Source organism: Anabrus simplex, chromosome 3 (assembly GCF_040414725.1).
Source record: "Anabrus simplex isolate iqAnaSimp1 chromosome 3, ASM4041472v1, whole genome shotgun sequence".
Lineage (NCBI taxonomy): Eukaryota > Metazoa > Arthropoda > Insecta > Orthoptera > Tettigoniidae > Anabrus > Anabrus simplex.
Window position 1 is genome coordinate 110,552,906 of NC_090267.1, and position 26,995 is coordinate 110,579,900.

General features: G+C 40.7%; 1 protein-coding gene across 2 annotated transcripts in view; it reads left to right on the forward strand.

Moving 5' to 3' along the window:
* Positions 1-26,995, forward strand: part of Lgr3 (Leucine-rich repeat-containing G protein-coupled receptor 3) — a 487,929-nt gene that overhangs the window by 419,793 nt on the left and 41,141 nt on the right. For both annotated transcript variants that reach the window (XM_068227013.1, XM_068227014.1), the window contains 2 exons: positions 10,129-10,279; positions 17,393-17,522. In XM_068227013.1, the coding sequence (XP_068083114.1) occupies positions 10,129-10,279; positions 17,393-17,522 (281 nt within the window). The remainder of the gene's footprint in view (positions 1-10,128; positions 10,280-17,392; positions 17,523-26,995) is intronic.

Sequence of the window (26,995 nt, forward strand, 5' to 3'; positions counted from 1 at the left end):
ATGTATGTATGTATGTATGTATGTATGTATATATGTATGTATGTATAATTGCAGGCCGTAATAAACGGAATCAAGACAACCCGCTAACTTGTGATTTTCATCCAAACTGGCAAATAAGAGTGGACATGTTAGTAAATAACGCAAGCGAAAATAAATGGTGCCCGCCTTTGTGGTGTAGTGGTTAGTGTGATTAGCTGCCACCCCCGGAGGCCTGGGTTCGATTCCCGGCTCTGCTACCAAATTTGAAAAGTGGTACGAGGGCTGGAACGGGGTCCACTCAGCCTCGGGAGGTTAAACTGAGTAGAGGTGGGTTCGATTCCCACCTCAGTCATCCCGGAAGTGGTTTTCCGTGGTTTCCCACTTCTCCTCCAGGCAAATGCCGGGATGGTACCTAACTTAAGGCCACGGCTGCTTCCTTCCCTCTTCCCTGTCTCTCCCTTCCAAACATCCCATCCCCCACCAAGGCCCCTGTTCAGTAAAGCAGGTGAGGCCGCCTGGGCGAGGTACTGGTCATCCTCCCCAGTTGTATCCCCCGACCTAGTCTGAAGCTCCAGAAACTGCCCTTGAGGCGATAGAGGTGGGATCCCTCGCTGAGTCCGAGGGAAAAGCCAACCCTGGAGGGTAAGCAGATTAAGAAGAAGAATAAAATAAATGGCATAGGCTTTGAGTATAGAAAACTAGCACAAAATCAACTGCATTATGGATCTGGTCAATCCGGTTGCCTTTCCAATGCTGGAGGGATTCAGAACTCCCTTTCCCTTTGGGATTTGATACACAAGTAAGAGTGGCGACTCGTGCTGAATTATGTTGATGGTTCTGCGCTGTGACGCCCAGTCTATTGCAGTAAGTGTAGTAGGTAAGGGTTATTCTGCCCGAAGGCAGGTCCGAACCTCCGCAGAGGTGTTCCTGAGCCGGAGTTTACGTGCGGTAGGGTGGCCAGTTCCTTTCTGCTCCTCCATTCCCTTACCCCCCACCAACAGCGCGTGGCAACCCATCCAACTCCTGACCACGCCCAATGTTACTTAACTTCGGAGATCTCACGGGATCCGGTCTTTCAACACGGCTACGGCCGTTGGCTAAGTGTAGCAGACAAATTTAAATTCGAATTGTATACGGGAAGTGCCAGCTAAGCTCCTGTGCATCCGTCCTCCAACCCCGCAGTAACGCCTTATACCATGTCCCATTAATAACTTCAGCGAATTCGTCAGAATCTTCTATTTTCCAGTATTGCTAACAACCGTCCGCCTCTGTGGTGTAGTGGTTAGCGTGATTAGCTGCCACCCCCGGAGGTCCGGGTTCGATTCCCGGCTCTGCCACGAAAATTTGAAAAGTGGTACGAGAGCTGGAACGGGGTCCACTCAGCCTCGGGAGGTCAACTGAGTAGAGGTGGGTTCGATTCCCACCTCAGTCATCCTGGAAGTGGTTTTCCGTGGTTTCCCACTTCTCCTCCAGGCGAATGCCTGTATGGTACCTAACTTGAGGCCACGGCCGCTTCCTTCCCTCTTCCTTGTCTATCCCTTCCAATCTTCCCATCTCTCCACAAGGCCCCTGTTCAGCATAGCAGGTGAGGCCGCCTGGGCGAGGTACTGGTCATTCTCCCCAGTTGTATCCCCCGACCAAGAGTCTGAAGCTCCAGGACACTGCCCTTGAGGCGGTAGAGGTGGGATCCCTCGCTGAGTCCGAGGGAAAAGCCGAACCTGGAGGGTAAACAGATGATGATGATGATGATGATGATGATGATTGCTAACAACCAGTATGGTGAGGCTACCATATGAAAGGAACATTCAACACTGGTACCGGTATCTTAAAGTTTTCTTGTTGTTCATCTGTTTACAAAGTTCCCGAAAGTGTACAGAAAAAAATACTGGTAAACATGCAACTCAATTTGTAAGACCCCGATTTCGAGGGATTTAGACGATATAAACGACTTACAAAAATAAAGCCTTCCTTCCGCTTACCGAAAATATGTTGATCTAGTATCGCCACACTCATGTTTACAGAGGTTCCCAGACCGCCATACAACTTTGGGAACCGGATTTCCCAATGGAGGAGAAATATTATGTGATAATACTAACGTTCCTGTTTTCAATTTCATGACTATCTAACTTCGGAGAATTCACTACCGTTACAGAGAAACATATCTATGATTACTTGTAGCATGTTCATTCAGGTATTGATGTACGAGTAATCAATTTTACGGCTTGTCTTGTCTTGCCAGCTCTATTACGAAGAGTGAAACTGCCTATTAAAATCTTTGTAGAAGGGAGGTCAGTTTAAAGCCTTGAAATAATTCTCGGCCACAGGACTAACCCGGAGGAGTGCCATTTCAATACAAATCGTCAAACCAGGTTTAAAAGCCTTTCTTTTCTTTCACATCCAGCAAGACAAGGTCGTCCTAAACAGGGTAATAGTCCAAGAGAGGAGAGGGTGTGATTTACAGTCGCGCTTGGGGAGGAAGTGTCAAAGATTCCAAGAATTGGGACGTCTGAGTGACACAGTTCTTCCTGTACACATGAATATTCCAGCCGTGCTGATAGGCGAGCAGATCATACAGAACTTTTCTGAGTGACTCTTAGTCACCTATCGGAGAAAGTTGTAGTTAAGTACGGTCCCATGCTTTCAGCCTAATACTCTGCCGTTCACAGATCCAAGCAAGGTTGCCAGATCACCAGTATCTGAATGGGTATCGAGCTTTGGTTCGATAACAACACACAATATAAAGAATAGGATCGCTCATCGCTGTATATTATATATTTCATTCTGGTGGTTCTGCAGTTCTGCAGATCGTATTGTTTTGTGCCAGCCCTGTCGAAGTCCCTTTCGGTACTTGTTGAAAGGGTCTAGTGAGTCAGTCAATCGGTGAGCTCTCAGCCGCCCTGGAGGGCAACGAGAATGTTCTGCCTCTAGTCACCCCGCGAATATTCTGGTTCAGATCGCCCGAGCTATAAAAGGTAGGCTTGCCGCGGACAGCCAGTCAGTGTTGGTGCCGGACTCGGAGCCAGTGTTGCAGTAGGGGTCAGTGTTGAACTTCGTTGTGGAGATTCAATATGTTAGGGTTCGGTGGCTGAGCTCAGGGCAGCAGGGGTGTTGGCTGTCACTAGGGTCCCTCCGAGGTCTGAACGAGGAGCTGTTGTTGTGTGTATCGGAGTATCAAGCGAATAGCCGGAATGCAGATGACGTGCGGAACGGAAGACAGTGTACTACCTGAGTGTGTGTGTGTGTGTGTGTGTGTGTGTGTGTGTGTGTGTGTGTGTGTGTGTGTGTGTGTGTGTGTGTGTGTGTGTGTGTGTGTGTGTGTGTGTGTGTGTGTGTGTGTGTGTGTAAATGGATCTGTGTTAATATTCGCTGTTGTGAGTATCGTCTTGATGGTGAATACTGTTGAGCTGTTGCTGTTTAGTTGTTCATTGCAAGTGACTGTATGAATTACTAGACTGTCTCTGGAGTCGGACCAAGGCATAGTCATTGTGTGTTGTGTAGCCCGTAGCCCTGTGTTCAAATCCAGCGGTCTACATACAGTTACTGTATGAGGTGACTGGACCTAGGGAAGTGAAAGTAAGGATTAGCCATCCCCAGGTAATAGCAACGGGCCGGACTACCTAATGTGCCGTAAGAAAGAGAGACTTGTACCCAGGTAAATAGACAACAATTAGTAAGTGTAGCCATTGACAGCTGAATAGAATTAAGTGCCTGTATATGTGTGTGTGCATTTATGGGGTCATTCTGAAATAGAGTAACAAACAGACGCTGTTTCATTCGTAATAGTATTAAGAAACCGCGCCTAACAAGTAATATAAATCATCGGTTTCATTATAAGTTGTGCTCCGTGATAGGGCATAGTGTACTGTACACCAACTTGCTTTTTAAAAAAAAAAATCCATTCTTCTTCTGCTGCTGCTCACAGAAGCCTAGTGACAGTCATGGAGTTTTTCATCTTGTGTTACCCGTATTAGAGTTGTCACAGTGTGGATGTCGAACCACTGCCCGAGGTTCTGCACTCAAGACAATAATCTCAGTCCACATCCATATTTCCCATTTGTCTTGCCTTGTATGATCCGTATTTGTCATTTTGGAAGATGTGACGGAAAGAGACTGATTTCCTGTGTTCTGCGAGGATTTACACTCGGCATGCGATTTTACATTATTATGCGTTACATCCGCATTTCAAAAGCCTGAAGTCTGTTCATTGACAACGTTTTTACTGTCCATCCTTCGACACCGTACAGCAGCACCAGTTATATACAACACTTCACGACTAATCGAATTTCAAATCGGAGGTCAATCATCATCAGCCACCACTGATCTGCATTTAGGGCTGTCACCAAAAATGGCAGTCCGACTCCATGGCTAAATGGCTAGCGTGCTGTCCTTTGATCACAGTGGTCCCGGGTTCGATTCCCGGCAGAGTCGAGAATTTTAACCATCATGGGTTAATTTCGCTAGCACGGGGGCTGGATATATCATCATTTCATCCTCATCACGCCGCGCAGGTCGCCTACGGGAGTCAAATCAAAAGACCTGCACCTAGCGAACCGAACTTGTCCTCGGACACTCCCGGCACTAAAAGCCATTTTCATTTATTTATTTATTTATTTATTTATTTATTTATTTATTTATTTATTTATTTATTTATTTAATTTTGCCAAGCTGACAGATTCCCTATCAGTTGTTTACCTTGTATTTCCTTACATGTTTCCAAAGAAGTTAGAAATGTATTGAACATTTCTCTTGGTAAATTATTATATTACCTAATTCCTCTTCTTATAAACGAATATTTGCCCCAGTTTGTATTCTGTTTTCTGTATGTTTATTTTAAGGCCAAATTACTTGCTTTGCTTTGCTTCTCGAAAGGCATTGAAGGTCTTTTAAATTGTCAACAAGAGTATCGTAGAATCATTTACATAGCGGATGCTTATTTGTAATCCATGACAATACCTTCTTTTTCTTTTCTTTTTTTACAAGTATTCTAATGGCAACGATGGGATAGGAAAGGCCTAGGAGTGGGAAGGAAGCGGCCGTGGCCTTAAATGAAGTACAGCCCTGGCACTTCCCTGGAGAGAAAGTGGGACACCCAGGAAAACTAACTTCAAGGCTGCCGGCAGTAGGTTTCGAAACCATTGTCTCTCGGATGCAAGCTCACAGCTATGCGCCCCTAACCGCACGGCCAACTCGCCCGGTACAGTACCTTCTAAGACCCTAATTTTATTCCGATTTTATTTCATCTGCGGTGCACTGTGACAACATAGCAACGCATATGGCATAGACAGTGTTGTCAATCAATCAATACTGATCTGCATTTAGGGCAGTCGCCCAGGTGGCAGACTCCCTATCTGTTGCTTTCCTAGCCTTGTCCGAAATGATTTCAAAGAAATTGGAAATTTATTGAACATCTCCCTTGGTAAGTTATTCCAATCCCTAACTCCCCTTCCTATAAATGAATATTTGCCCCAGTTTGTCCTCATGAATTCCAACTTTATCTTCATATTGTGATCTTTCCTACTTTTATAAACGCCTTTCAAACTTATTCGTCTACTAATGTCATTCCACGCCATCTCTCCGCTGACAGCTCGGAACATACCACTTAGTCGAGCAGCTCTTCTTCTTTCTCTCAATTCTTCCCAACCCAAACATTGCAACATTTTTGTAACGCTACTCTTTTGTCGGAAATCACTCAGAACAAATCGAGCTGCTTTTCTTTGGATTTTTTCCAGTTCTTGAATCAGGTAATCCTGGTGAGGGTCCCATACACTGGAACCATACTCTAGTTGGGGTATTACCAGAGACTTATATGCACTCTCCTTTACATCCTTACTACAACCCCTAAAAACCCTCATAACCATGTGCAGAGATCGGTACCCTTTATTTACAATCCCATGTATGTGATTACCCCAATGAAGATCTTTCCTTATATTAACACCTAGATACTTACAATGATCCCCAAAAGGAACTTTCACCCCATCAACGCAGTAATTAAAACTGAGAGGACTTTTCCTATTTGTGAAACTCACAACCTGACTTTTAACCCCGTTTATCAACATACCATTGCTTGCTGTCCATCTCACAACATTTTCGAGATCACGTTGCAGTTGCTCACAATCTTGTAACTTATTTATCACTCTATAGAGAATAACATCATCCGCAAAAAGCCTTACCTCCGATTCCACTCCTTTACTCATATCATTTATATATATAAGAAAACATAAAGGTCCGAAAACACTGCCCTGAGGAACTCCCCTCTCAACTATTACAGGGTCAGACAAAACTTCACCTACTCTAACTCTCTGAGATCTATTTTCTAGAAATATAGCAACCCATTCAGTCACTCTTTTGTCTAGTCCAATTGCACTCATTTTTGCCAGTAGTCTCCCATGATCCACCCTATCAAATGCTTTAGACAGGTCAATCGCGATACAGTCCATTTGACCTCCAGAATCCAAGATATCTGCTGTATCTTGCTGGAATCCTACAAGTTGAGCTTCAGTGGAATAATCTTTCCTAAAACCGAATTGCCTTCTATCGAACCAGTTATTAATTTCACAAACATGTCTAATATAATCAGAAAGAATGCCTTCCCAAAGCTTACATACAATGCATGTCAAACTTACTGGCCTGTAATTTTCAGCTTTATGTCTATCACCCTTTTCTTTATACACAGGGGCTACTATAGCAACTCTCCATTCATCTGGTATAGCTCCTCCGACCAAACAATAATCAAATAAGTACTTCAGATATGGTACTATATCCCAACCCATTGTCTTTAGTATATCCCCAGAAATCTGATCAATTCCAGCCGCTTTTCTAGTTTTTCAACTTTTGTATCTTATTGTAATTGTAAATCCAGGGTGTCTTCGCGCTAGATATAACCCAACAGTTTTCAAATAATCTTCAGCGAGGAGATATTAAAAATTGTACTTGTAAGATGGGAATTTAGATAGGTTTTAAAATTCACCTAATAGTAAGTAAATATTTAATTACATTGGCAGTATACGAATTTAGTGGATTTCCGTTAGCATATATCTCATTTAATGAAGATTTACATTGAGGGACCACTTGCATTTATACTATCCGACCTCCCTTCGTCAACTCATGTTCTTTTCCGGCGGTATTAGATCATCCTAGGCCTAGGGAGTCTTTTTCACACCCTTATCTTCGTTTGTCCGATACGTTCATTTTTCGAAGTGTCGGATCCTTTGCATTTTTTCTCTCTGATTAGTGTTGTATAGAGGGTGGTCGCCTAGTTTTACTTCCTCTCAAAACTATAATCACCATCACCATAATCTTACCTGGAGGCCCCTAGTTCGATCCCCGTCCAGGTCAAGGAATTTTACCTGGATCTGAGGAATGGTATGAAGTCCACTCAGCCTATGCGATTTCAATTGAGCCAAGAATAACGACCGTGAGGATTCGTCGCACCGATCACACGACACCACCTAATCTCCAGGCCTTCGGGATGAGCAGCAGTCGCTTAGTAGGCCAAGGTCTTCAGGGGCTGTTGCGCCACGGGTTTTGTTTTGTTTTGTTTTGTTTTGTTTTGTTTTGTTTTGTTTTGTTTGCTCCATTGAGAGACCTCCAATTGAACGTTTCAGGGAAGAAAACCCAGTGACAGCAAGGAAGAAAGTACTGGATAATATTGATAAAGCCGTTTATATCTGGTTCGAGAAAAAAAAAACCTAGGTGATTATACACTCGGTATATATTTGTAAAGACAGTAGTAAGCAAATGAGGCGCACAGTTCCAAAATCCGCCTTATCCATTTTAGCAACTTTTTCAGGAGGCGGAAAAAAAAAAGTTGCTTGCTCATCTTCAGTAGAATAAAAGTGTTTATTCATGTTTATTATATCAACGTACTTACATGTATTGATATAATTGAAGAGCTACATACGGTTCGTGACATACAAGGAAGATATTTACAAATTAAGATTGGATAAGGCGTGTTTTGGAACTCAACATTGGTTAGGGAGGTTTTTATTTTTTATTTGTTTATTTATTTTTTTATTTTTTGCTTTACGTCGCACCGACACAGATAGGTCTTACGGCGACGATGGGACCGGAAAGACCCAGGAATGGGAAGGAAGCGGCCGTGGCCTTAATTAAGGTACAGTCCCAGCATTTGCCTGGTGTGAAAATGGGGAAACCACGGAAAACAATCTTCCCGACAGTGGGGTTCGAACACACTATCTCCCGGATGCGCGCTCCCGATAGGGAGGGTTTTGGAACTGTCATCGTGATAAGGGCGGCGTTTGCAAACGTAGCTAAAACTATAATGACGATTTTCGTTATTAATTGACATTATAATCGACATTATTTTGTTATTTACACTCTTTGAAATCATAAAAATATTTTCATCGTATTTTATATAAAAATATAGTGGGATATGAATGTCAGTGATTTAACGTGTCGTGTGGTCAGCACGACGGATCCTCTCGGCCGTTATTCTCGGCTTTCTAGACTGGGGCCGCTAGCTCACCGTCAGATAGCTCCTCAATTGTAATCACGTAAGCTGAGTGGACCTCGAGCCAGCGCTCAGATGCAGGTAAAAATCCCTCGCCTGAGCGGGAATATAACCCGGGGCCTCCTGGTAAGAGGCAGGCACGCTACCCCTACACCGCGGGGTCGGCCATAGTGTGATAAACTGGCGCGAAATTATCGGGAATAGTATTGCCAACAGTTTAAAAAAAACACCGTGAACCTGGAACATAAACATCGTACTATTGTTTACTTCCCTATCGTATTATTTGAGATACATTCCAGTTACGGTGCCCCATGTTTGGATAAGGCGTATTTTGGAAACAACATCTTAGGATAAGGTGGGTTTTGGAAACGTCACCTGAATTTGTGTTACATTTTCGTGGGGACAAAGCGGGTTTAGGAACAATTTTCTTGTTGAAAAAGATGCTAAATCATATGCTATTTGCTTTACGCCGCACCGACACAGATATGTCTTATGGCGACGATGGGATAGGAAAGACCTAGGAGTAGGAAGTTATAGGCCTTAATTAAGGTACAGCCTGGTGTGAAAATGAGAAACGAAGGAAAACCATCTTCAGGGCTGCCGACCGTGGGGTTCGAACCCACTATCTCCCGAATGCAAGCTCACAGCTGCGTGATCCTAACCGCACGGCTAACTCGCCCGGTCTAAATTATGAGTAATAGAGATAAGCTAAGAACTCTAATTTCATAAAAACTGGATAAGCCAGATTTTGGAACCGTGCGCCTCAACTATTAATATTATTACTTCATTTTGCCACCATTTTAACATCTTGTTTCATTTATAATTCTCATCAAAATAAATTTTGGACAGAGATTTGAATTCATTCAGGCCAGCTTTAAATTGTTGCCTCATATTATACCTGATCTTGTATGATCTTTGCTACATTATAGCCTAAGAGTCGAGTACATGAAAATTTAATTTAAAATTTATCTATTGAACTAAAGTACCTACAAATGTATTACATTAGCTTTGATTGAGAAGCAACATCACCGAACACCCTACCCGGTATTCAAATGTACATGCCTCCAGTTATAAATTTCTGAAAAACCTTGCTCCCCAGTACGGCCAAATCAACCTTTTCTACAGCACAATACGTTCTTCTTCTTCTTCTTCCCATTTTATTGAGATTGGCTGTTCTGGTTTGAATTCCTCAATACCTCATGTCCCGGGTTATTGTTAGATTTAGTTGGGCTTCGTGCAGGTCTTTATTTTTAACGGACGTCCAAGTTCGACGACGCCTTTCTCGGCTTCTTGTTTGAGTCCTTGTTTCCATTACTGTCCAAATCGCATGGTGTTCTGAGCTTCTCGTGACTTGACTGTACCATCTTAGCTCGGAAACTTCGGCAACAATGGACTTGACTTCGAAATTCCCACGAATATAGTCGTTTTTCATTTTGTCCAATAGTGATTCCAGCGACCAGTCTGTGCAGCATGTAACTTATCAGCATGCTGCTTCATTACAGGCCAAACTATGCGCCGTACGATATGTCTGGTCTTATTGATGATTTACAGACTTACGCAGGACATTACCATTCCTGTATCAAAGAAATACAATACACATTTGTTAACAATGCATGAGAAATTGCCAAAAGGCATGCTGCATGAAGGACGTCAACATATAGTGGCCAATTTGTCCACAGGTATCGGTGCTGATCCTGGTATTCCTCTCCCTAGAGCGCTTCTTGTTGATCGCTGTACCGTTTGGTGGTCACCAGAAGCTCACCATGAAGATAGCATACCGTAGTGTCAGCCTCATTTGGCTCACTGGACTGTGTTTCGCTGCCATTCCAGGTAAGTCAACAATCTAATGTCTTCCGTAGTCTTCTGTTTTTTACAATTGGCTTTACGTCCCACCGACACAGGTAAGCCTAGGTCTCATGGCGACGATGAGAAAGGAAAGAGCTGGGAATGGGAGGGAAACGGCCGTGTCCTCAATTAAGGTACAGCGCCAGCATTTGCCTGGTGTGAAAATGGGAAACCACATTAAACCAGCTTCAGGGCTGTCAAGAATGGGGTTCGAACCCGCTATCTCCCGAATGCAAGCTCACAGCTGCGCGCCCCTAACTGCATGGCTAGCTCACTCAGTCGTAGTCCCGTTATTCTTACCAAGCGAATTGGCTGAGACACCCCCACTTCTCATGATCATTTGTTCTCAGAGAACAGTGAGGCTTCTTCATCTTCCATACCTCATTTTTCGAATAACAGGATTTAATGTTCAGGCCATTGTTGTTTAATTATAAAAGTATCATTAACTGAATCATATTGTGTGTTTCTATTCATGTTTCTTTATACTTTTGGCATGATTTGTCACTAATTTGTTCCTTCCCATTAGGCTATGGTATCAAGAGACAAACCCACAGTAACTGGGCAGAGGTTATGATCATAACAGGTCAGGGTTCTTCAAAAGGCGGACTCCAGTCAGTATCTGAACTCCGATGCCCTGTCTACTCGACCTGCACGACTTATACGATGTCAAGAGTGAGAAAGAAAGAGAAAAATACAATTTAAAGCAGTTAAAATGTGTTCGGAAGTAATGTACGACTTAAACGTTCCTCTGGCCTAAAACAATATTTGCTTCACACATAGCGGAAAAGTAAAATTTAATAGTGTGAGATTAAGGTTCGGTAATATGTACAAACCGATCATACATTTCCAATCCTGATCTTGAAATATGTATTCAATAATAGTAGGTACCAATGAACTAATGATATTTTTCAATATGGAAATTAAAAGTACAAGGGTAATGATATTTATACTGGTACCAGTACGAGTAGAAGAACTACACTAGTATCCTCAAGTTTAAGAGACAATCAATCACTACTGATCTGCATTAAGAGCAGTCGCCCAGGTGGCAGATTCCCTACCTGTTGTTTTCCTACAATTTAATGATTGCAAAGAAACTGGAAATTCTTTTAACATCTCCCTTGGGAAGTAATTTCAATCCCTAGCTCCCCTTCCTATAAAAGATTATTTGCCCCAATTTGTCCTCCTGAATTCCAACTTCATCTTCATATTGTGATCGTTCCTACTTTTAAAGACACCACTCAAAATTATTCGTATATTAATGTCATTTCACGCCATCTCTCCACTGACAGATCGGAACATACCACTTAGTCGAGCAGCTCGTCTCCTTTCCACCAAGTTTCCCAGCCCAAACTTTGCAACATTTTTGTAACGCTACTCTTTTGTCCAAAATCACCCAGAACAAATCGAGCTGCTTTTTCTTTTTCTTTTTTTCAGTTCTTGAATAAAGTAATCCTGGTGAGGGTCCCATTCACTGGAACCATACTCTAGTTGGGGTATTACCAGAGACTTATATGCCATCTCCTTTACATCCTTACTACAACCCCTAAATACCCTCATAACCATGTGCAGAGATATGTGCCCTTTATTTACAATCATATTAATGTGATTACCCCAATGAAGATCTTTCCTTATATTAACACCTAGGTATTTACAATGATACCCAAAAGGAACTTCCACCCTATCAATGCAGTAATTAAAACTGAGAGGACTTTTCCTATTTGTGAAACTCACGACCTGATTTTTAACCCTGTTTATCATACCATTGCCTACTGTCCATCTCACAACATTATCGAGATCATTTTGCAGTTGCTCACAATCTTGTAACTTATTTATTACTCTGTACAGAATAACATATCATTGATATATATATATATATATAAGTAAACATAAAGATCAATAATACTGCCTTGAGGAATTACCCTCTTAATTATTACAGGGACAGATACAGCTTCGCCTACTCTAATTCTCTCAGTTCTATTTTCTTGAAATATAGCCACCCATTCAGTCACTCTTTTGTCAAGACCAATTGCACTCATTTTTCCAATAGTCCCCCATGATATACCCTATCAAATGCCTTAGATAGGTCAGTCGCGGTACAGTCCATTTGACCTCCTGAATCCAAGATATCTGCTATATCTTGCTGGAATCCTACAAGTTGAACTTCAGTGGAACAACCTTTCCTAAACCCAAACTGCATTCTTTCAAACCAGTTATCAATTTTGGAAACATGCCTAATATAATCAGAAGGAATGCTTTCTCAAAGATTACATTAAATGCATGTCCAACTGACTGGCCTGTAATTTTCAACTTTATGTATATCACCCATTCCTTTATACACAGGGGCTAATCTACCAACTCTCCATTCATTTGGTATATAGCTCCTTCATGCAAACAATAATCAAATAAGTACTTCAGATATGGTACTATATCCCACCCATTGTTTTTAGTATATCCCCCAAAACCTTATCAAATGCAGCTGTTTTTCTAGTTTTCAAATTTTGTATCTTACTGTAAATGTCATTGTTATCATAGGCAAATGCTAATACTTCTTTAGTATTAGTCATCAGTCGGGGAGCTAGGTGCGTTTATTTTGCTTAGTCAGAACCCGAGGTCATTGACTCCAGCCAAGGTCATTGACCCCATGACGTCATTACCACGTGACCGTGACGTCACATTCTTTGTAAACAAAGCCACGTGCTTAGCCACGTGTTTTGACAGCTGTCGTCTTGACGGACCCTAACCTTACTTTTAAGGACAACAAAACATCGCTAACCTCACTGCTGCCATCTTGACGGGCCTAAACCTCACTGTTGCCACCTTATGCACGTAGTGGTGGGCAATTTAATATCCACGTGCTTTTTTTGACAGCCGTCATCTTGATGGACTCTAACCTTACTTTTAAGGACAACAGATCATCGCTAACCTCAGTGCTGCTATCTTGACGAGGTCAAGCCTCAATTGCTACCACCTTATGCACATACGGACGCAGAATTTGAAATCTACATGCTTTTTTGACAGCTTTCAAGATGACAGCTGCCATCTTTAACTAAGTGGGTGCGGAATTTAAAATCCACGTGCTTTTTGACAGCTGACAGATTCTAACCATGTTCACTTGTTTTGCTGCAGAGTTTAAACAAGTGAACATGGCTAACCTCACTCCTGCCATCTTAACTGACCCAAACCTCACTGCTACCACCTTAACGACATAGGGGGCGTGAAATCTAAAGTCCACGTGCTTTTTGACAGCTGTCAGGTTCTTTGAACACGTGGACACGGAGTTTAAACAAATGAACTTGGCTAACCTCAGTGCTACCATCTTGACAGAGCCAAACCTCACTGCTACCATCTTAACCCTGTAGCGAGTGCGGAATTTAAATGATCTTGACGGGATTTAGCCACGCTGAGGAATTTTTTGAATGATCCTAAACCCAGGGGCCTAACTACAGTGGAGCAGCCCTTCTCGACATAATGCCACGTTGAAGGGGGCCCAAGGACTATAGTTTAACGCAAGCTGCCCTTCTCGACAAGACCCTTTCCCGTTATTGCTTGCATGCAAGCTGCCCTTCTCGACATGCTACCATCTCAGAGAACATAGTTTTAAAGCAAGCTGCTCTTCTCGACATACCACCATTTTAATACAAACTGCCCTTCTTGACATACTACTATCTTAGAGGGCATAGTTTTATGGCAAGCTTCCCTTCTTGACACCATCTTGTAAGGGGCTATACTTTTATGGCAAGCTGCCCTTCTCGATATCATCTTAGAGGACATAGTTTTAAGTAATGATGCCCTTCTCGACATGACCCCTTCACGTCACTATACTGGCATGGTCCCTTCCCGACACTGTTTTGGAGAGAGGATTAATCAAGCTGCCCTTCTCGGTATAGTTCCTTCCCGACATCATTTTGGACAGAGGATTCAGCAAGCTGCCCTTCTCGACATTGTCCCTTCCTGACACCGTTTTGGAGAGAGGATTAAAGCAAACTGCCCTCCTCGACATAGTTCCTTTCTCAAGATAAGAGCACCCCTTTTAGTCGTTACTTACGACAGGCAGGTGGATACTCAAGTTGAGAATCCCTTTTAGTTTCCTTTGACCGGATGCTTTTCCTCAATATTGCGTGTACGAAGAGAAGTGCAAAAACATCTAGTCTCCGAGCTAAACTTACAATCTGCGGCCCTCTAAATTACAGACCAAAGCTGCTTCTAGACTTATCCCCCGCCCCCAGTATTTGGCTGATGTGATAAAAAATATGCAGTCCCCGAGCTAAACTTTCGATCTGCGCCCCTTACCAAAGCAGCCTCTTAGCCAGTAAAGATTTTAGTCGACTCTTACATCAGGTGTTTAGAACACTGAATGTTTGATTGTATCATTTAAAATTGATAGAATTGATCACTAAGCACATTTAGTTGCCTACTGTAATGTTCCCATCAGTAGAATCGAACTGTAAACGTTCCGGATGCTCTTCCTCAATATTGCGCGTACGAAGAGAAGTGCAAAACAACATCTAGTCTCCGAGCTAAACTTGGAATCCGCAGCCCTCTAAATGACAGACCATGGCGCTTCTATACTTACCTGCCCCCCAGCATTTGGCTGATGTGATAAATGCAGTCCCCAAGCTAAACTTTCGGTCTGCGGCCATTACCAAAGCAGCCTCTTAGCCAGTAAATATTTTAGTTGACTCTTACATCAGGTGTTTAGAAAACTGAATGTTTGATTGTATCATTTAAAGTTTATCGAATTGATCACTAAACACATTTAATTGCCTACTGTAATGTTTACATCACTAGAATCGAACTGTAAATATTGTATTACCGGATGCTCTTCCTCAATATTGCATGTACAAAGAGAAGTGCAATAAAAACACCTAGTCTCCGAGCTAAACCTAGAACCCGCAGCCCTCTGAATTACAGACTAAAGCTGCTTCCATACTCATCCCCAGCATTTGCCTGATGTGATAATAGGGGCCCAGCCTGCTCTAAACAGAGGGTCTGCCATCAGTCTGGTAGCACAAGGAAGATGGATATAGCCGCTATCTCGTGCATTACTCCCTAGGCCTTCAGGGTCCGAGTTTGATTTGTGACCATTATCCCGCTATGGATTTAAACCCCGGAGAGTGAAGCCTGGAATGCTGTTTATTCAGCAAGGTAGCCTATTCTCATTGGAGGGTCTGCCTTTTAATGGTCTCAGCCTGGTAGACAAGGAAGATGGATATAGTTACTATTTTGCCCAATCGCCCCTAGGCCGTCAAATACCTTTATGAATATGTCACGGTCAAGTTGTAGTCAGATAAAATTGTACTATCAGAATTTTATTATGCAGACCTACTAGTTAAATAATCTCATCACGATAAAACATTATGTGAATAAATTTTTTACATTATTCCTCTGTGAGTCACGACAAACATTCACTGCATGTACACACATAGTGAGCATTGCTGCATCCATAGTAATTTAACACATTGCTTCCTGTTAGTAAAGCGTGCGGCTAGCTTGCCATGAGCAAATGTTCACTTCGATGGTACAGTGTGATAAATGCAGTCTGTTCTTATTTATAATCATGATTAATTTTCCCTTTCAATATGTAAGTATTATTAATCCCAGGCAAGCGGCATGCATGTGTGTAATTTTGTACAGTGCAGTGTGATAGTAGTGGTGATTATTGATTTTACCGAACACCGCAACACATTCGACAACTGAGTGCATCTATGTCTGTGTGTGTACATCCCTTGCATGTTGTAAGAGGTGAAAGTACTTCTTGTCTATCGTAAATAACAACCTAAAAAGGGGCTCTTACCTTGAGTGCACTGCCTGCCTGTGCTCTTGCAATCACCTACAGTATTCCCTGTAAAACGGATTCTTAACTTGTGTATCCCCTGCCTAACGCCTAAAAGGGGGGCTCTGAACTTACTTATCTATCCCTTGTCTGTTGTAAGAGGTGACTTAAAAGTACTTCCAGCCACAGGGCTGCCACATTCTGTGAAAATAACAAAATTGAAAGTATCATGGCATACCAGATGTAGCTCAATACAGTATATTACATACACTGATTATTTTAGTCAGTTCAATGATCTAACCAATCCAGACCAATGGCCAAACCTATCTGGACCAATGGTCTTGTCACTAACCAATGGTCCAACCAGTCCACACCAATGGTATTGTCACTAGTCAATAATCTAACCAAACCAGATCAATTTTCTCTTCACTTGCTGCACCTAAGTTGTGTAAGCCTTGTGTAGAATGTTATGATGTGTGAGCCATGCCATGTTGGATTCCTAACCTCTCTTTTGCACCCTGATTATTAAAGTGTTACCCTGGTTGTTCATGTACTTCCTTAGTGTGTAGTCTCCACATTGCACTATCATCAGCAAATACCTTCATCTCCTTTCATGACATGCTTCCTTTGACTTCTTCATAATATCATCCATTACTATTATAAGAAAGGGTGGTGACAGCACTCTTCTGTTTCAGCCCAGTCATCATCCATTCCCTCATCCAACTCCCATCAGGTGGAATGTGTATGGCACCTTTCTATCTTCCTCTATCCAACCACCATTGTTCCTCCTTAACTGTGTTCCAATCCAGGTTCTAATTATACTGTTCTTAATCATTTTCATCCACCTTAGTCTAGGTCTTGCCCTTCCTCCTCCTGTCTGGGTTTCCATCATCCACTTTGGCATCCATCCCTCTTCCATCCTCTTAACATGTCCAAATCACCTAAGTTTATCCCTCTACATTCTGTCAAAAAGCTTTACCACTGCAAACCCACCATCTCCCAAAAGCACGCTGCATGTGGGCTTTCTATAATTTTTATGTCTTTCATGGCCCTCCTCCCCTTTCTCTTGCCAGTACCTTCATTCTTGTTGGAATCAGAACATTTCCTCTGTTCCTATCACATCAGGAGCTGATAATTTTTGTTTTGCTCATAATATAAAAAATACTAAAGGCTGGGACCATTAAAGATATGGAAAGGTTATAAGACAAATTAATAACTACAATTTATTTCAGAAACAGTATTATTACTCACCACTATTATAATGGAAAATTGAATATTTTAACAAACTACATTGATCATTTTGGAGATTGTAATTTCTCTTACAGCTGTTCACTGGCGTCATTCCACACGATTCTATGGCACAAATGGAATGTGTTTCCCGCTGCACATCGATGACCCTTTCTTGCTGGGCTGGCAGTATTCTGCATTTGTTGTTTTGGGAGTCAACACAACTGCGTAAGTAATCTGATCTGGTCTGTTATTGATTTACTGCAAAGAAAAAAATAATTTTCTTATCATGCTTGGAAGTGTTAGTAAATATTAATTCATGTTCAATACAAAATCCAACCAGTTGGTTTCCTTGTTCAGTCCCTTGTTCCAGTCCACATTCTTCTACTATGTTACCTTTACTTCCTTGTTTTACCATTGCTCTTCAATGTCTCATTACAATATGTTGTTTCATATCTTCTGTCTCTTCATTTTTATTATTTCAATTCCTTCATCGTTTACTGAACTGGTAGGCATGTAAACCTGTACAGTAGTGGTGATGTACATTGATCTGGTATTTATTCTAACATCACCAATCCATATCCTCAGAAAATCTTACCCATTGCTTTATATTCTTAATTGGCTAACTCCTACATCTCCCATTCTTGATTTTCATTGTACCAACACACTTCAGTTATTCTAACTACAGAGATTTTCTCATCTACCACAATGGTTCAAACTTCTAACATTCCACACTCCAAATCCTGGAGGGTCTGATAGCAGAGTCACATTGTCACTGGCTTTCAAAGAAGGTAGACACATTGTGAATACCAAACAAAACATATGGGATTTTTGAAAAAATGAAGTCACATCCAGTGGTTCAAATGCCCCAACCCCTCAGACTGAGGTTCCCATGGCTATTACTATATCATCAGAGCTTGGTTTCTTTTAGCATTCAGCTTCCTGAAGATTACCTCCTCTTAGGCAATTTCTACCTAGAAATCCAATTGGGGAAATATTTAGAATTTTTTCCCTCTTGTGTTTGATCGTTGCACTTGTTTTCAGCAATACTGAAATAATACCAAGTGCTAGGATTGGAAAAGAAGGGGCCATAGCCTTAAATTAAGTTCAGCCCTTGCATTTGCCTTGTATGAAAATTAAGAACCATGGAAAAACTATCTCCAGGACTGCTGACAGTGGGGCTCTAACTTACGATCTCGCTAATACAAGCTTACAGGTACACGATCCCTACTGCGTAGCCTACTTGCTCATTCCAGGATATTTTACTTGGAACGAAGTAATCATCAATACATACCAAGAGAGTTACATATCCTCAGAAAATCTGGCTGTAGTTTCCCACAGCTTTTAATAGTGTAACAGTATCATCATCGCTAAGCTATGTTGGGTTATCTTATAAAACCATTTCAGTCAATTATCCCCACTGTCTCAGACTGGTCTTAACAGCTTTAAAAAAGGCTGCTTATGATTAATTTGGCTACACAGTACGTGTTGTATGACTGTAAACTTGCAATTTGGGATGTGGTGAGTTTGAACCTTACTGTTGGCAGCCCTAAAGATTGTTTTCCATGGTTTCCTGTTTGCACACCTGACAAATATTTCATTAAGGCTATGGCTGCTTCCTTCCCAGCCCTCTCGTATCCCATTGTTGCTAAAATCTATCAACGTTAACATTAAACTGCTAAAAAAAAAAAGTCATTAACCCTGACAGTAACACGTCTATAAATATCGCTATAGTTACACCACACATTTCGAAGACGTGTCACTCAAAGCCTATTATTTAAAGTTACATTAAAGTTACCAGATGGAATGAACAAGGAATAGAGGTGATGGAGGGGATAACTCTCCCCTCCTTAAGAGGAATAGATGGCATTCATTCGCACAACACGTCAGAAAAACGTATGGTGTTACTGTCAGGGTTAACAAGCTGTTGCTCCCTTGAGATGAATCACTTGTCTTTCATCAGATTCCTGTCTTATAAGGTTCCACCTATAATTTGGATATCTGCTTTGCAGGCCAGGAAGGGTCTGGTAGTTTTTTTTATTACTTTTTTACTTACTCAAGAAAGGGCACCTGAGCCGAGGCTTGTACAGTGCAATATAAGATTAAATATCTGCAGAGTTTACAAAATATTTACAATACAATAATAACTTATTTCTAAATATGTTATAGTCTTAGAGAAGAGGAAACCCTTACAAAAATATAATACCCCTCTACATTACTTGGTTTGTAAGATTTACTGCTCATTTTCTTTTGTCCATTGATTATTTATTTTTGTTTAAATTTTTAAATTGTTGTTGCCTGTTGTATATGTTTTGGGAGAGCATTGCACACCTTCACAGAGTAGTGCCATAAGGAGTTACAACCATACTTACTAGTTTTTACAAATTCGGTATGAACTCTCTTTGCTCCTCGAGTGTTTTATGAGTGTACGTCAGAATTTATAATACAGATAGTGTTTGTATGAACCAAACTATGCTTAATTTTATATACCATCATAGCTGAAGCTCTATCACGTAACATGTGGAGTGGTAGAAGTCTGCATTTCTTATACAAATAATCTGTAGGTGTTAAGGGCGGTAAATTAAAAAGTATTTTTGTGCTCTTTTTTGTAAAATGGCAACTTTCTCAAAGAGTTCCTTATTGCAACATCCCCAAACATGAATCATATAAGTCGTGACTTTCAATGAGAGCATGATAAACAGATTTTAAAAACTTATGGTTGAATTTATATCTTAGTCTGTGAAGCACTCCAATTGCTGGAGTTATTTTTTTGCATACCTTATTTTAACTTGCTCATTCCAGTCAAGCATTTCATCTATTTTTAAACCTAGAAATTTAGTAAATTGTACTCTTGGTAAAGGATGATCGAAGAACGTTAATGTAAGATCAAGAGGAGTTGCACATGAGGGCTTGTGAATAATCATGTAGTTGGCCTTGCTAAGATCAATAGATAGTCTATTGTTTGAAAGCCAGTTTGTAATAAGCTAATGTCATGCTGCATTTTTACCTCAAGTTCTTTAGCAGAGGTACCAACATAGAAAATATTTGTATCATCTGCAAAAAGATATAATTGTCCTTGTAATTTTAGGGATCCTATATCATTCACAAATATTAGAAATAAAATTGGACCCAGTACTGAACCCTGAGGAATTCCAATCGATATAGGAAGAGATAAACTTTTAGCATTTTTATATGGAATGAACTGTGATCGATCACTGAGATAATCCTTAAACCAATTTATTGCTACAACTCTTACTCCTGCATCTTCCAGTTTTCTGATCATGATCTCGTGATCAACTGTGTCAAAGGCTTTTCTTAAGTCTATAAATAACCCAGAAGCTAGTTTCTGTGAATCAAGAGCTTCCTGCAGTCTAATGATTATATCCTCAACAGCATTGTATGTGCTGGAATTTGGAATAAAGCCATATTGATATTTATAAAAGTAATTATTCTTAAGAAGGAATTTCAATAATCTTATTTTAACAATTTTTTCTAATATTTTGGCTAGGATGGGCATGATAGAGATTGGTCTGTAGTTGTTTATGTCTAATTTATCTAAGCCTTTATGGCTGGGTATAACTTTGGCAATTTTTAACAATATAGGAACCAGTGGCGTATACTGAGGGCTACCAAGGCTATCAGTGAAGCCCAAACCTCAAATGCGAGCGATGGAAATCTAAAGCACATTATATTGTAAGCATCTGACACATTGTTCCATTTGCAAAACTTGAAAGCAATGAGAAAACACGTCGCACGTATTTCTGAGAACAAGGCTTCGGAGACTGATATTGCAGCCCAGACTCTCGTCCGTTCCCATCAACTCGCCTCACGCGGCTTGCTGCTGTCTGCCTACAGGCGCGGGGACCGGCGGAGGATAGCTGTGCTAGGCTTCGGTCCGTCAGATCGCCATTGCTAACTATCACCATGCGTTACTCATCGTATATACTTCCTCACCTCATCCTTCTGCCTTAAATATATAGATAACGGAGTGCTGGTATTTCACTCCCGTTTACTTCTACATCCTTGTAGGAAGACACTGCAGGGCTGCTGTTATAGGAGTAATATAGTTTTATTTTTACTGGTAGATCTGCTAAAATGAAATGCAATCTCTCAGGTTTAGTGTTCTCTTTTGTTGGTTGGAATCGAACCCGTGATCATGGGTCGGACACCACCACTGATCTTCCGAGGAAGATAATTAACCATTGAACGATGGGTACGACCACTGTAAAATTCAACATTGTTATTTAACGATTACGATAATAATAATAATAATAATAATAATAATAATAATAATAATAATAATAATAATAATAATAATAATAATAATAATAATAATAATAATAATAATAATAATAATAATAATAATAATGGTGCATGGCATCTACATAGGCTTGGTGGTGACCTAATAAGAATAAAATGAATGGCAAAGACGTCATAAACACCCAGTTCCCAAGTCAGGGGAATTAACACTATGAGGGGGTTGATTCTGAAAATTGAACCGGGGCCGTCGGACCAAAGACAAGCATTCTATCCATTTAGCCTCAAAGCTGGACTTCAATTTGCTAAACCTTAGGCTACCAACTCGATTGATCAGGTGTTGAGTATTGACGGTGGAAGAGGCCAGGGCAGTAGCTTGTGAAGCAGCCTTGACAACACAGCGGGCAACTCCGTTGGCTTTTGGCTGCAGCTCGAAATGCTTAAGGCTTGATGTTCCCTAAACCAACTATCAAAAAGGGGTAGCCTAAGTCTAGTGCTAGCCCACGTCTTGATACCAGTATACGCCACTGATAGGAACTGTACCTTCAGCTAACGATTTATTAATAAATGCAGTGATGTATGGAACTAATTCGGTTGATAACTGTTGAGAATTGTGTTGCTTAAACCATAACAATCGCAACTACTGGAATTTTTTAGTTCTTTTATCATACTTGCTACTTCTTCGTCGTCAGTTGGGTACAAAAATAAGGAATTTCTTGAAGCTGTGTGATAACTATATGGATTACTGGTATTGGTTGTAGGCAAATTAACAGCTAGATCCTGACCAATACTAGTAAAATATTAATTTAATGTTGTTGAAATATCACAGGAGTTGGTGATTATATTATTATTACTTTTTAGCTGAATATCTCTATTGTTGCTATTTGTTGTTTGAAGTATCTCGTTAACTAATTTCCAGGGAGTTTTACTAGAAACTAACCTATTACTGTAATGAGAACTTTCAGCTTCTCTTTCAAGTTTAGAGACCTTATTACAGAGTATTTTATATTCATTTTTTAGATATTCTGAGACATACTGGCATCCCCTTTCCAACCTATAATGCTGCCTCTTGATTTTCCCATATATTTTATTTTTATATTGTATGAGGTTGAGGAGTTCTGGAGTCATCCATGGACATCCTGAGTTTTTATGTCTTAATTCAGTTATTTTCTTAAAACTGGATATGCTGACTTCTGCTAAGAGATTAGTTAACTTATTAATAGTTTCACAGTTGTCATTAGCATAAAATATCAAAGGATTTTTAGATAAAAGTTTCCTGATGCTTTTAATGTGTATTTTTAGAGTGTGTGTTGTGGAATATTTAAAAATACTACTACTGTCTCTTACTGGGATGTTGTCACTGAAATATAAACCAGACATATTATTCATATTTTGGACTTAAACAAAGATTCCTGGCCAATTCTTAGCTGTTATAGGTCGCCAAGGGAAAGGAGTATGATTGCCATTAGGTGTTCTTACAATGGTCTTGGTAGCTGTTGTAAAGAATAGAATAAGGTTTATTTAAGGTTCATTTAGCTGAGTTAAGAATCAACAAAAGTAACTCTAATGAGAAAACTATGTACAGCCCGCCTTTATCAAATGTGAATGGACCACACTTTGATTGTTCACTTCCTTGTTTACACCAGTAATCCTCTACAAGGACAGCTTATTGTTAACTTGGGGAGACATGTGGCAGGAAAACGGATGGTGGGAAGACCAAGAATCCACTGGTTAGACATTGTAAAGATGGACATAGCAGTTCAGGGAAGGACACTGGAGGATGTCATTAACAACAGAACATATCTCATTAAGACAGGATGGAAGAGGCTTGCCAATAGTACCCGGGAAACTGGAACTGTAAAATGATGGTGATGATGAATCCTATAATCTTGTAAACAAAGTGTTTTAGTTATCTGATCATCGCAAGCAAGCAGCATTAATTAAATCAGATTAGATCATAACAATAATAAAAATGAACAATGTTAACATTGATGCTTTCATGGCCCATACTTGTAGACATGATGTGGGCTTTTTGGCTTATGCCATGTCAAGAAAACAAGGTGAAGGTCTTTATGTTTCACAGTGAACTTTCCTCCATGTTTCCAGAAGAAAAACTCTATTGTTCCCGGGGAAGTCTTCTACAATAATGAGGATTTGAATTTAAGATTGTTTTACTGTTGGAGCTGTACTGTACGGGAGCTGATGACTACTACTATGGCAGATTCCCTATCTGTTGTTTTCCTGTTTTCCTAGCCTTTTTCTTAAATTATTGCAAAGAAATTGGAAATGTATTGAACATCTCCCTTGGTAAATTATTCCAATTCCTAACTCCCCTTCCTATAAATGAATATTTGCCCAAATTTGTCCTTTTGAATTCTAACTTTGTCTTCATATTGTGATCTTTCCTACTTTTAAAGACACCACTCAAACTTATTCGTTTACTGATGCCATTCCACACCATCTCTCCACTGACAGCTCGGAACATACCAGTTATAATACCAATATAAATGGTCCGTTATTGGACATTATAAATTTTCCAGCTAACTCATTCCTGGTTGCCAGCGTTTCGCCCTCGTGTGCTAGGCTAGGCTCATCAGTTGGTACCTAGCACACCTACCAAGACGCTGGCTAGTGCATACCGTGGAGGCCACTGAGTAGGCTAATTGTAGCCACCGGCAGTGCCAATGCACTATGAGACACTTCGTCTCATTATCAAAAATTGATGCCTGCTTGGCCATAAGATGGTATAGATGTTGATTCCCATAGGGAATCTGAAATATTTGTTCCGAATGAGTAAATTTATAATACCAATATAAATGGTCCGTTATTGGACATTATAAATTTTCCAGCTAACTCATTCCTGGTTGCCAGCGTTTCGCCCTCGTGTGCTAGGCTGGGCTCATCAGTTGGTACCTAGCACACCTAACAAGACGCTGGCTACTGCGTACCCTGGAGGCCACTGCGTAGGCTAATTGTAGCCACCGGCAGTGCCAATGCACTATGAGACACTTCGTCTCATTATCAAAAATTGATGCCTGCTTGGCCATCAGATGATATAGATGTTGATTCCCATAGGGAATCTGAAATATTTGTTCCGAATGAGTAAATTTATAATACCAATATAAATGGTCCGTTATTGGACATTATAAATTTTCCAGCTAACTCAGTCCTGGTTGCCAGCGTTTCGCCCTCGTGTGCTAGGCTGGGCTCATCAGTTGGTACCTAGCACACCTACCAAGACGCTGGCTAGTCCATCCCTATGGGAATCAACATCTATATCATCTTATGGCCAAGCAGGCATCAATTTTTGATAATGAGACGAAGTGTCTCATAGTGCATTGACACTGCCGGTGGCTACAATTAGCCTACGCAGTGGCCTCCACTGTATGCACTAGCCAGCGTCTTGGTAGGTGTGCTAGGTACCAACTGATGAGCCCAGCCTAGCACACGAGGGCGAAACGCTGGCAACCAGGAATGAGTTAGCTGGAAAATTTATAATGTCCAATAACGGACCATTTATATTGGTATTATAAATTTACTCATTTGGAACAAATATTTCAGATTCCCTATGGGAATCAACATCTATATCACATACCACTTAGTCAAGCAGCTCGTCTCCTTTCTCCCAAGTCTTCCCAGCCCAAATTTTGCAACATTTTTGTAACGCTACTCTTTTGTCGGAAATCACCCGGAACAAATCGAGCTGCTTTTCTTTGGATTTTTTCCATTTCTTGAATCAAGTAATCCTGGTGAGGGTCCCATACACTGGAACCATATTCTAGTTGGGGTGTTACCAGACACTTATATGCCCTCCCCTTTACATTTTTACTACAAGCTCTAAATACCCTCATCACCCCAGACATGCTGGCCGGGACGTGGCAAGAGTTCAACTACTGTTTGAATGCATGCCGTGCTACAAAAGGGGTACATATTGAACTACACCAAATCTATATACTTGTGTATAAAAAAGTTTTATCTGTACATTCCTCAGAATTTAAAAAGAATGGTATTTCCATATCTGTTGTGTCCACAGTAACAAAGAAGAGCACCTTTTAGTTTTTTGTTATGTCTGTCTGTACGCATGTATGCGCATCACGAGAAAATGGCTCAAGAGAATTGAATGAAAATAGGTACGTAAAATCGGTGAATGAAGCACTACAATCTATCCTCTAAATAATTATATTCATGCAGAGTGAAATTGTAGTTTAGTGGAAGGCCTAAAATTTAGAGTCTGTTTTACGTCTCACCGACACAGATAGGTCTTATGGTGATGATGCGATAGAAAAGGACTAGGAGTGGAAAGGAAGCAACAATGGGCTTAATTGAGGTAAAGCACCGGCATTTGCCTGGTGTGAAAATGGAAAATCATGGAAAACCATCTTCAAGGCTGCCGACAGTGGGGTTCGAACCCACTATCTCCAGGATAAAAGTTAACAGCCGTGTGCCGCTAACCACTTGGCCAACTCACCCAGTGTCTAAAATTTAATTCTCAAATATCTGCATTATTAGTAGTCCTATCAATAAAGACTACATAACTAAATTTATGTAGAATTTAAAATGTCTTGCACATTTTTGCCATACCAGCTATGAAAGCAGAGAAATTCATGAATTTTGACTTTTGTTGCTAAGTCCATATCTGCGCTGAACCATGATAAAATTGGTGAAGAGAATTTAATAAAAATCAGTATGTTAAAATCAAGGATTAAGGCACTACAGTCTAGTCTATAACTAATTTTATTCACGCTGGATGAAATGGTAGTTTAGGGAAGGTACCTAAAATTTCATTTTTAAATATCTATGTTATTGGTCTTATTGAAAAGTACTACATAACAAAAATTATAAAGATTGTAATTTATGATCATTTATGTCTTATTCAGTTTTACTGTACCATGACTCCCTTTACATTAGATGCCCTGATATCACGAAGTCAGAAGAAAACTAAATGTGAAGTTCTACAATATTGAAAGCTCATAAAACTGATCAACAATAACATTACATCGACCTTCTTTGTAACCCAACCAACCTGGACTTCTGTTGAGGAAACCAGGCTCTGCCTGTCACAAGTCAGGACCAACAGTGAGTGATAGAGGAGTAACACCTCTTTTAAAAACCTTGGTTCAACTGCCCTGGGTGATAGTACCTTGTAAGGGGCCCTAACCAGGGTTATGGTAAAGACCTCAATGGCAGTGAAGGCAGAAATAAAGTTTATTGGTATGGTGGAACTGGCAGAAGGGGCACCTGGCAACTGAGGTTAACAGTAGCAACCTACTGCCTTGTAGGAAGAGGAGGATTCCTCAAATGCAGAAAAGGCAGCCATCCAACAGGTTGTGAAGAGGCAGACCCCCTGTTGGTTGTGCGCAGGGGTGACTTCTTGGTCATGTAAAAACATAAGTAGTCACAAAAATGTTGAGCAAATGTAGAAACTGGACAGTCTCAATGGCAAC